The 12,712-nt window shown below is 37.5% G+C and overlaps 1 protein-coding gene across 1 annotated transcript; it reads left to right on the forward strand.

Moving 5' to 3' along the window:
* Positions 1-462: 462 nt before the first annotated feature.
* On the forward strand, positions 463-900 carry LOC103303509 (ribonuclease 4). Its single transcript, XM_008160507.3, has one exon. The coding sequence runs from the start codon at positions 463-465 to the stop codon at positions 898-900; it is 438 nt and encodes a 145-aa protein (XP_008158729.2).
* Positions 901-12,712: the final 11,812 nt, after the last annotated feature.

A 12,712-nucleotide genomic window follows, 5' to 3' on the forward strand; every position in this document is an offset into this window, starting at 1 on the left:
CAGTTCACAAACTCTCATTGGCATATCCTGTCTATCCAAACCTTTGGGACTCAGTCTCCAGGGAACTGAACACTCTCCAAAGATCACATGACTAGAGAATTTCCTCAAGAGACAGACAACTCCAGTGTAATTTAGATCTGCCTTTTCACACCCTGGCCATACAGGACATATACACCTGGGCTTCCACCTGTTCAGTCTCTGCCCTGAGTCAGACTGGATACAGCAGCGTGTCTCTATAAGAGAGAAAAGCTCTTGCTTTCAGAGAAGATCATGTTTGCAAACTTTATACTCTTTGGGAAGCAGTGATGAGAAAAGTTGTGACCAGAGAAGTGGGGAGGAAAGAGTAGACTATAGAGTTGAGGAAATATCAACTTGCCATTCTCAAGACCTCTCTCTGGTGCCCATTTGTTACTTTCCTTTCTCCTTCCCCTTGTTTTCTCTCCAGGCACCTCCAAGGTAGTGATGGCTCTCCAGAAGACCTTTTCATTGCTTCTGCTCTTGCTACAGATGCTGCTGGGGCTGGGGCTGGTGCAACCCTCCTATGGCCAGTCCATGTACCAACAATTCCTGAGGCAACATGTGGACTCTGAAGAGACAGGTGGCACTGACTTGTACTGCAACACGATTATGCAAACATGGGGGATGACGAGGCCTACCTGCAAGCAATTCAACACCTTCATCCAAGCAGACATCGGGGCCATTAATAACATCTGCAGGAACCTCAACATCCAGTGCAAGAATGGCAAGATGAACTGCCATAAGGGTGTAGTGAGAGTCATAGACTGCAGGCTTACAACAGGTTCCCCGGGAAACTGCAGATATGAGGGCAGGGGTAGCTCTAGGAATGTGGTCATTGCCTGTGATGGTAAACCCCCAGTCCCTGTGCACTTTGACGGATAGATGCTATCCTGAAGCAGTTATGGCCTCGTAGTTAATCTTTTACTTACTCCTTGAATAGCAATGAGTAATGCATTTGAGCTATGTCTACTTATGTCTATTTCTTTTTCTCTATATAATCTATTCTGTTAAATGCATCAAAGAGAAATGGAGACATAAACATATAATAGGACTGTGCTTTCTATAATAAAATTTTCTATAAACTCTTCTGATTCCTTTTATAATACTGGTCAGCTTAGCTCTCTCAAATCCTATCCTCTGGAATTTCATCATTATATGTATGATATAGCATTTCACATATTTTAAGGTATTTCCATCTCAGTTATCTGATTTTAATACCACCGCACCCCTGTGATGTTCATGGTGCTACAAAAGGGGCCCAAAGTTACAGGATTTGCTGAAGAACATGAAGATGTGAAAAAGCTGATACAAAAAAATCCATTAAAAGAATCCATTTAAACTGGCTACTAATCCTACTTCATGACAGGTAGTGCTTTAAAAGTAACTGCTTTTTGATATTCTCAAAAGTCAGCTGTTAGGGGAAGCATTAAACATTTAGAAATATGAACTGGAAAAATGAGATCTCTGTCTGTATAATTTGGCAACCTTGTTATGTTTGTATCTAATAAGATTAAGAAATCATACAGAAACTTTCTTTTTCTCTTCACAAACTTTTGAATCATAGTAGTAAGTCAGAGTATTACCAATGTACTAGATCATTAAGACTCATTCTCTCTTCCTGACTGGAAAGATTTTTCATGTTTTCTTTGTAATAAAGAATTCAAACTACAGATATCTATGAAGATGGTGCTATGGTTCTTGTGTGGGATTTCTTTTCTTTTATCTTTTTAAAATTATTTTCTAGTTTATAAACATGCACGAACACCTTTATAACCTCACAAACTGGTCCATGACACAGAAACATTTGTGTCATTTACTAAAGACAATTCTTACACCCTTCCCTTTTCTCTTTGATTACTTTGAAACATATTGGAGAACAGAGATGTATGAAGACACTAGCAGCTAAAAATGGAAGTATGTATGTGAGTGTGTGTGTGTGTGTGTGTGTGTGTGTGTGTGCGCACGTGAAAGGACTAAACTGGAAATATTTGAATTAAAGGAAATATACATTGTTTATGTTTAAGGTGTGCAACCTCATTCAGTATACTAGTACATATGCATTGTGAAAGAATCACTACAATCAAGGTAATTCATCTATCTGTTACTTCACATAAATACCAAAAGTGACCCCATTTTGGATTGCTTTCTACTCCATTCTTTTCAACACTACTGAACATCATAGCTTAGCCCACCAGTTTCTTCTGACTACATACTGCTTTCACACCATTGTAAAGTTAAAAAATCCTAGGCATGAAAATCCTATATAATAAAAGAGTAGTATGCAAATTGTCCCCTGGACCGGGAGTTCGATCAGGGGGTGGGGCCAGCTGGGGCAAGGGAAGGAAGCCCTGGCCTACAGCAGCAGGCGGCTGGAGGAAGGGAGGGAGTACCTGGTCAGTAATCAGCAGCCGGCAGCTGCTAACAAACCTACCAGTGCACAGATTTGGTGACCTAGGCCTCTAGTTCATAAATAAAATGGTGGATCATTTTTGCTAATTCATGTCACCAAACTAAAACTTAACAACTAACCATATTTCAGCCTCTTCCACAGTTGAAATTTTAAACCAATCAATTTAGAATTACCTGATCAGCACTGGTGAGGTAATCTGGCTGATAAGACCCTCTGCCTTCCCCTGAATGAAGGTGTCCTTGCTTAAAACAATCCAGTCTTTCAACTACATAGTCCCACCCTCTTTCTGCCTATAAAAACCCTCCATTTTGTACAACTCACCAAAGCACCTTTCTAGTTGCTAGATGGCATGCTGCCCAACTCCTGAATTGCTTAATAAAGCCAATTAGATCTTCAAACTTATTTGGCTGAATTTTGTTCTTTAGCTCCTGCCTCCAGGGCCTTGTCATTACTTTGTACCCAGAAGACTTTGTTTGATGCGTGATCCCTTTGCTCCAGGCTCTTCATTTTACCTTATTTTATTTTTCTTTGCACCTTTTTCTTCCTCACTTCTCTTTCTTTCCTCCCATTTCTCTTCTCCTATCTCTGTATTAGTTTTTTTTTCTTTCCCTTCTTTTTTATCTTTTCTAAAAATGGATCTTCTTTATCTTCTTTATTGATATGTCTCTGTTGGTTTATTCATATATCTAATTTCCTTTTACCTGCTCCTGTTCCATTTCTCCTTCTCTTTTCTTTCTCCTCCTACTCAATTTTATCTTTTTTCTTCTTTCTTTTCTTGCTCTTTTCTTCTCTTAATTTTTTAACTTGTTTCATTTCCTAAATCCCTATCTGCTCTCTCCGCTACTCTCTGTTTCAAAAACTTTTTTCAATATTTATTTTTCTCCTGCCTCCATTCCAAACCATGATCCTTCCCATATTCGTCCAATTCCTCAACCTTATGTTTTCTATTTAAGCTCTGCATCTATAGATTCTGCTCTCTCCTCTTTTTTTTTCGGGGTGTTTTTTGTTTGTGCTTTTTTTATATATTTGTTGTGTTTCCTCCCCCATAGACTTCCTTTCTTTCTTTATTCTTTCTCACTATCATTCTTGTTCTCTTTTCTATTTTCTAAGTCTCTTTTCTGTAGCTGTCACTTTTATTAGGGTTATAGGTGTCTTGTGTACATTCATGTTCTGTTCCTCCTGTGTTGTGTCTTGTCGTATTGTATTATGTGACATTCAGTCAGCATCTCCAAAACATTGGCATAATGTGGTAGGAAGTGAGCCACATGATCAGACATCTTGAGAGGCAACTCCATCCATGAGTGGGACAATAACATTAAAGACCAAACTACATCATGAGAACCCAAATATTTCAAGTAGAGGGCCTCCTTAGAAATTTCAGTGAAGGAGACCTGAGACACTGAACCACTGGGTCCCCCAAAATATCTACTACAAAAAACCAATTCAAAAAATCTGGGTGGCATAGCAGTTTGATCCAATACATGAAAACAATTACAAAGCAATAGCAAAAATGGGGAGACAAAGAAACACTCCCAAATGAAAAAAAAAAAAAGGAGGAATCACGAGAAAAGGAATGAAATACAATAGAGGCAAGCAATTTGTCAAAGAAAGAATTCAGAGTAATGGCTATAAGGATGCTCAAATGTCTGGATCAGAAATTCACCAAGATGTGTAAGAATTAAGATGAAAGAATGACATAGCAGCAATAAAGAACACAATGGAAAGTTTCAACAGTAGACTAGTTAGAAGACAAGGTAGAAAAAACACCAAAGCAGAACAAATAGGAAAAAAATTAAAAAGCAGGAAGAGAGTCTAAGGGAGTTCTGGGACAACATGAATCAAAACATCAACATAACAGACATGCTAGAAGGGGAAGAAGATGAGCAAGGAATAGAAAACTTGTTTGAAGAAATAATAACAGAAAACTTCCATGACTTTGGGAAGAAAAAAGTCACATATGTCTAAGAAGCACAGAGAGTTCCAAACAAGATGAATCCAAAAAGACACACACCAAGACCATAATTATATTGGCAAATGTTAATGACAAAGTAAGAATCTTAAGGGCTGCCAGAGAGAGACAGAGAGTTACCTACCAGGGAGCTCCCATAAGACTATCAACTGATTTCTCAACAGAAACACATTAGGCCAGAAGGTAATATAAAGAAGTGTACAAAGTGATAAAAAGCAAGGCACTGAATCCTAGAATACTCTGTCCAGCAAGGCTATCATTCAAAAATGCAGGTGAAATCAGGAACTTCGCAGATGAAAAAAGACTAAGAGAGTTTATTACCACCAAGCCAGCAGTGCCAGAAATGCTAATAGGACTGTTGTAAATAGAAGAAATAGAAAGGGAGGAAGGAACACAGGCATAAAGAGTAAAAATGGATACAAACAAGAATCTATCAATAATAACCTTAAATGTAAAAGGATTAAATGCTCCAATCAAAAGACATAGGGTAGCCAAATGGATAAGAAAAAATGACCCGCCCTAACTGGTTTGGCTCAGTGGATAGAGCGTCGGCCTGTGGACTCAAGGGTCCCGGGTTTGATTCCGGTCAAGGGCATGTACCTGGGTTGCGGGCACATCCCCAATGGGGGGTGTGCAGGAGGCAGCTGATCGATGTTTCTCTCCCATCGATGTTTCTGACTCTCTATCCCTCTCTCTCTCTGTAAAAAATCAATAAAATATATTAAAAAGAAAACATGACCTATGTATATGCTATCTATAAGACACCCACCTCAGAACAAAGGACTCACACAGACTGAAAGTGAAGAAATGGAAAAATATTTTTTCAGGCATATGGAAGTGAAAAAAAAAAAGCTGGGGTAGCAATACTTATTTTTGACAAACTTGACCTCAAAGTGAAGGCCATAATAAGAGATAAGGAAGGCCACTTCATAATATGAAAGGGATCGATTCAACATGAGGCTATAATTCTGATAAACATATGCAACCAATATATATAAAAAAAAACTTATGGAAGATATTAAGGGAGAGATTGACATCAACACAATCATTGTACGGGACTTTAATACCCCACTGACATCACTGGATAAATCTTCTAGACAAAAAAAATCAACAAAGAAACAGCAATCCTAAACAACTGACTAGATCAGATGGAACTAATTGACAGCTTCAGAACATGCACTCCAAAGCACGTATACATTCTTCTCAAGTGCACATAGGATATTTTCAAAGATAGAACACATATTAGGACACAGTCTAAGTGTCTACAAATGCAAGAAGGTTGAAATCACATCAAGCATGTTCTCAGATCACAGTGGCATAAAATTAGAAACCATCTACAATAAAAATAATCAAACACATGGAGGGTAAATACCATGCTATGAAACTATGAATGGGTTACCAAAGAGATCAAAGAAGAAATAAAAAACAACCTGGAAACAAATGAAAATAAAAACACAACAATCCAAAATCTATGAGACACAATGAAAGCAGTCCAGAGAGGCACTACAGGCCTACCTAAACAAACAAACAAACAAACAAACAAACAAACAAAACAACACAAGAAAAACTGGTAATAAGATATCTAACCCTACAACTTAAAGAACTAGAAAGAGAGCAAGAAGAAAAGCCCAGAGCAAGTTGAAGGAAGGAAATAAAGATCAGCGAGAGAATAAATGATATTGAGATCATAAAAACAATACAAAAGATCAATGAAATCAAGAGCTGGTCCTTTGAAAGAATGATGAACCTCTAGCACGGCTCACCAAAAAACAAAGAGAGAGGACCCAAATAAACAAAAACAGAAATGAAACCTATGAAGTAACAACTGATCCCACAGAAATACAACTGATTGTAAAAAACAAAACAAAACACTATGAACAACTCTATTCCAACAAACTGGACAACCTTGACCATATGTTCATTTTTCTAGAAAAATATGGTATTCCAAAACTCAATCAGGATGAATCAGAAAACCTGAATAGGCCAATAACTACTGATGAAATTGAAGTAGTAATAAAAAAAAACTTCCAGTAAACAAAAGCCCTGGTCCGGACAGCTTCACACAGGAATTTTACCAAACATTCAAAGAAGAACCAATACTGATCTTTCTTAGACTAGTCCAAAAAATTCAAGATGAAGAAACACTTCCAAGCTCCTTCCATGAAGCCAGCATTACCCTAAACCCCAAACCAGATAAAGACACTACAAAGAAAGAGAATTACAGGCCAATATTCCTGATGAACCTAGATACTAAAATCTTCAACACAATATTAGCAAATCACATCCAGCAATACATTAAAAAGATCATACATCATGACTAAGTGGAATTTATTCTAGGGATGCAAAGCTGAAACAATATCCGCAAATCAATAAACAGATACAGCACAAAAACAAATTGAAAGACAAAAACCATATGATCATATTAATTGATGCAGGAAAAGCATTTGATAAAATCTAACACCCCTTTTTGATAAACATTCTCAGCAAAGTGGAAATAGAGGGATCGTACCTCCACATAATAAAATCCATATCTGACAGATCTACAGCCAACATCATACTCAATGGGCAAATTCTAAAACCATTTCCCCTAAGGACAGGAAAAAAATATGGATGCCCACTTTCACCACTCCTATTCCACATAGTATTGGAAGTGCTTACCATAACAATCAGCCAAGAAGAAGAAATAAAAGGTATACAAATGGGAGGGCTTAGGCAAGCCACTGCGGCTGCGCAGGCGGAGCCCTTGCATGAATTTCATGCATCGGGCAGGCCTCTAGTATACTATATAAGCATTGGACATTTCCTGACATTCTTGGAGAAAGTAATCTGGTGAAAGACTGAATTTCCTTTAATCAAAAAATTCAATTAGATTCTTGTTACTTATACATTAAAAGGATTGAAGAAATATGTACTACAGAAGTTTTAAATGATTAAAAACATTAAAGAACATAAAATATTACTTTAAAATAGCAAAATTAAGTGTGAGATATACATTCTATTTCATCTTTTTCTGTGTCCTTAAAAATCACTGTAAATATTTTTCCCAGAAAAAATTAAAGACAAAAATATGAGTGCCATCTTTTATTTTTTTTTTATTTTTTATTTTTTTTAAATATATTTTATTGATTTTTTACAGAGAGGAAGGGAGAGAGATAGAGAGCCAGAAACATCGATGAGAGAGAAACATCGACCAGCTGCCTCCTGCACACCCCCTACCGGGGATGTGCCCGCAACCAATGTACATGCCCTTGACCGGAATCGAACCCGGGACCCTTGAGTCCGCAGGCCGACGCTCTATCCACTGAGCCAAACCGGTTTTGGCATGAGTGCCATCTTTTAGACACTTCAGCAATATCTAATTCTCCTCTCCCCTCTCCCACTTCTCCCTCCTCCAAGAGTTGTAGTCACTTTTTGTTTCTGATAAGGGAAGGAGTAAGAATGAGGGTAACTGGGACAATCTTTTATGCCAAACTCTTAGAAGGTGTTAGTTTTAGAAAAATGGACTAGACTGAGATGAAGACTCTCCCAGATTTGTTTTCTTTTCTTCATGCAATTATGTATTGTGGGAGAGTCAAGATAATTGACTAAATTAGTAGTTCATTTAGCTGTATCCATAAATCAGCTTAAATAACCTGACATGTATTATAGAATAATCCCAAAAGTAGAAACAAATTCAGCAAATGTTCCAGCAGCTGTCAACTCTGGGTTCATATTAAATTCACCTGGGGGCTTTTAGAAAAATATCAATGACTAGATCCCTGTGAGATAAATATATATACTGGTTTCTGCCCCCATCCCCATTTCTGGCAAAAGGCTCCCGAAAGCCTTAAAAATTCCTAAGTGACAAGAGCACCTGCCTGAAGCCCTCTTGTTTATCATCTTTAATTCAAATTAGGCTAGGGTGAACATCCTAAGATCTCCTTCCTGAAGCAGCTTTCTCTGCCTGAATGTCTTGGGTTTGATTCCTGATCAGGGCACATACCCAGGTTTTGGGGTCAATCTCTGGTTGGGGCATGTATGGTAGGCAACTGATCAATGTTTCTCTTTTCCTTCCTGCCCTTCTCTCTCTAGACTCAATGAGAAAAAAAAAATCCTTAGATGAGGATGGAACCCAGTACCCTTCATTCCATGGGCTGACACTATATCCATTAAGCCAAACCAGCCAGAGCTATTATTATTTTTAATCCTCCCTTAAATAATCAAACCCATGACCCTTCAGTGCATGGGACAACACACTAACCAACTGAGCCATACCAGCCAGGGCTAGAACACTATTTTACATAAGTATACTTTATTACTAAAACGTTTTACCTAAAATATTTTTATTTTATTTATATCTACTTATATGTTCTTAACAACCCTATGTGATTTCAAAATTAATTATCACCCAAGCTATTTTCTTGACAAATTATGTAACAAATATGAACTTACTTTTGTAAACCCAGGTAAAACAAAAATACCATATTCAATATTGATAACTAAAATACGTATCTGTTTAATTAAACCAACCTTAAATTAGCTTTAATATCAAATATTTCTTTTTAGATTATAAGATTCTAAAAAATACGTGGGATGGCTTCTGTTTCTTTCTTTAAGTTATTTTTTTATTTTTTGTTGTTGTTATTCCTCTCCCCAGGATATTTTTCCATTGATTTTTTTCAATTTTTTTTTTTTACTGATTAAGGTACTACATGTGTCCATATCTCCCCATTGCCCCTCCCCACCCCACTCCCATACATGCCCTCACCCCCCAGTGTCTTGCATCCATTGGTTATGTTATATGCATGCATACAAGTCCTTCGGTTGATCTCTTACCTCCTCTCCCCCTTCCCAGCCTTCCTGCTGTAATTTGACAGTCTGTTCGATGTTTCTCTGCCTCTGTATCTATCTTTTTGTTCATCAGGTTATAATGTTCTTCATTATCCATAAATGAGAGAGATCATGTGGTGTTTTTCTTTCACTGACTGGCTTATTTCACTTAGTATAATGCTCTCCAGTTCCATCCATGCTGCTGCAAATGGTAATAATTCCTTCTTTTTTACATTAGCGTAGTATTCCATTGTGTAGATGTACCATAGTTTTCTAATCCAGTCATCTGCTGATGGGCACTTAGGCTGTTTCCAAATCTTAGCTGTTGTAAATTGTGCTGTTATGAACATAAGGGTGCATATATCCTTTCTGACTGGTGTTTCTAATTTCTTAGGATATATTCCTAGGAGTGGGATCACTGAGTCAAATGGGAGATCCATTTTTAGTTTTTTGAGGACACTCCATACTGTTCTCCACAGTGGCTGCACCAGTCTGCATTCCCACCAGCAGTGCATGAGGGTTCCTTTTTCTCCATTGATTTTTATAAATAGTAGGATGGCGGAGGAGAGACAATGAGAAAGAAACATCCATGTGAGAGAAACACATCCATTCGTTACCTCCCCCAGGTGCCCAGACCGGGGCTGGGATTGAGCCTGCAACCAAGGTACATGCCCAAGATAGGAATGGAACCGGGACCTTCAGTCCATGGGCCTATCTCTATCCACAGAGACAAACCCAGCAGGGCACTTCTATTTCTTAATTTAGGTATTTAATTCCTTTAAGCCAATAAATTATTACAACCTAATAATATCATCTGGAGACAGAAAGTATGCCATTTATAAACACAAATATCACCAACAGATCATACACAGAAACAGAATTATGAATAATTTTAAGAAGACAAGATTTCTCATTTGCCCTCGATAGCTTTTAAAGAACCTGGACATGGGAGGAGGGAATATCAGGCATGGTAACTTTAGCCACTTATGTTTACTTTTTATCTTTGTTAAATTTATTGAGGTGACCTTGGTCAGCATGAACATGTAGGTTTCAGGTGTGGGTTTCTATGTTATAAGATCTCTATATTGCACCATGTCAAATGCCACTTGTTGTTAAAAGTGCCCGTTTTTCCCCCCCTTTGGTTACCTCAGCCTCAGGCCCTAGTGAACTGTGTTCACATTTCTGATTACCCAGCAGGAAGAACTGTTGAAACTTTCAAAATATTCCTATTAGTCTTTGAAAGATTAGCTTTCCACTTTGTTAAGTTTCTGGTCAGTTATTGAATCATTTAAAACCTGTTCAATATATACTCATAATCTTTTTATCTCAATAACCTTTTAAAAATGTCCACCTTATGGGGCAGTCTCTAACTTTTCCTTCAGCATTTGAAAAAAAAAAAAAGACCTTGTTAATTAAACTAATTATCACCTGTAATACCCAAAAAGCTAAATAGCTAATTCAAAAGTCGCAAATTATATTTCTGTGTATCAATCTTTTATCTTCTAAAATGGTAGGCAATTGTGCTTCCAGTGACCTAATTTTTACAATATCTACAAATTTCTGAAAGTAATTAGGAAGGGGTCTGAGTGGAATTCGAATTTTATTCTAATTTCTGTCCTTTCATCTTATTAAGGGTCTCTCTTTTTTAATCTCTCTCTTTTTTTCTTTATTGATTAAGGTATTACATAAATGTTCTTATTCCCCCATTACTCCCCACCTCCCATTCATGCCCCACCCCCTTTTGTCTGTGTCCATTGATTAGGCTTTGGTTGATCTCTCCCCCTTACCCCCCTACCTGCCCTGAGGTTTGACATTCTGATTGATGTTTCTCTGTCTCTGGATCTATTTTTGTTCATCAGTTTATGTTGTTCATTATATACCACAAATGAGTGAGATCATGTGATATTTATCTTTCTCTGTCTGGCTTATTTCACTTAGCATAATTCTCTCCAACTCCATCCATGTTGTTGCAAAAGGTAAGAACTCCTTTTTTACCGCAGCGTAGTATTCCATTGTGTAGATGTACCACAGTTTTTTAATCCACTCATCTGCTGATGGGCATTTAGGCTGTTTCCAAATCTTAGCTATGCTGAATTGTGCTGCTATGAACATAGGGGTACATATATCCTTTCTGATTCGTGTTTCTAGTTTCTTGGGATATATTCCTAGAAGTGGTATTACTGGGTCAAATGGGAGTTCCATTTTTAGTTTTTTGAGGAAACTCCATACTGTTCTCCACAGTGGCTGCACCAGTCTGCATTCCCACCAGCAGTGCATGAGGGTTCTTTTTTCTCCACATCCTCGCCAGCACTTGTCATTTGATGATTTGTTGATAATAGCCATTCTGACAGGTATGAGATGGTACAACTTTGTTGTTTTGATTTGCATCTCTCTGATGACTAGTGACTTTGAGCAGGTTTTCATATGTCTCTTGGCCTTCCTTTTATCTTCTTTCGAAAAGTGTCTAGATCAGTTGCCCATTTTTTGATTGGGTTGTTTATCTCCTTTTTGTTAAGCTGCATGAGTTCCCTGTAAATGTTGGAGATTAAACCCTTATTGTTGATATCATTGGCAATTTGTCCTCCCATGCAGTGGGCTTTCTTGTTGTTTTGTTGATGGTTTCCTTTGCTGTGCAAAAGCTTTTTATTTTGATGTAATCCCATTTGTTTATTTTCTCTTTAGTTTCCATTGCCCTAGGAGCAGTATCAGTAAAGAAATTACTTCGGCATATGTCAGAGATTTTTCTGCCTGTGGATTCCTCTAGTATTTTTATGGTTTCCCGTCTTATGTTCAAGTCCTGTATCCATTTTGGGTTTATTTTTGTGTAAGGTGTAAGTTGGTGGACTAGTTTCATTTTTTTGCATGTATCTATCCAATTTTCCCAACACCATTTATTGAAGAGACCGTCTTGACTCCATTGTGTGTTCATGCCTCCTTTGTCAAATATTAATTGAGCATAGTGATTTGGGTCGATATCTGGGTTCTCTATCCTATTCCATTGATCTATATGTCTGTTCTTGTGCCAGTAACTGGCAGTTTTGCGAACAGTGGCTTTGTAGTACAGCTTGAAATCTGGTATTGAGATCCCACCTACTTTGTTCTTCTTTCTCAGGATTGCTGTGGATATTCAGGGTCTTTTTTTTTTTTTATTCCAGATGAATTTTTAGAGAGTTCTTTCAAGGTCTATGAAATATGCCATTGGTATTTTAATGGGGAGTGCATTGAATTTTTGGATTGCTTTGGGTAGTATGGAAATTTTAATGTTGTTGATTCTCCCCATCCATGAACATGGTATGTTCTTCCATCTGTTTACATCTTCCTCTATCTCTCTTTTTTTAGTGTCCTGTAGTTTTCCGCGTATAAGTCTTTTACCTCCTTCGTTAAGTTTATTCCTAGATATCTTAATATTTTTTTTTAGTGCAATGGTAAATGGGATTGCTTTTTAAATCTCTCTTCTGTAAGTTCACTCTTGGTGTATAGAAATGCCATAGATTTCTTGGTGTTAA

The sequence above is a fragment of the Eptesicus fuscus genome, chromosome 5 (assembly GCF_027574615.1).
Source record: "Eptesicus fuscus isolate TK198812 chromosome 5, DD_ASM_mEF_20220401, whole genome shotgun sequence".
Taxonomy (NCBI): Eukaryota; Metazoa; Chordata; class Mammalia; order Chiroptera; family Vespertilionidae; genus Eptesicus; species Eptesicus fuscus.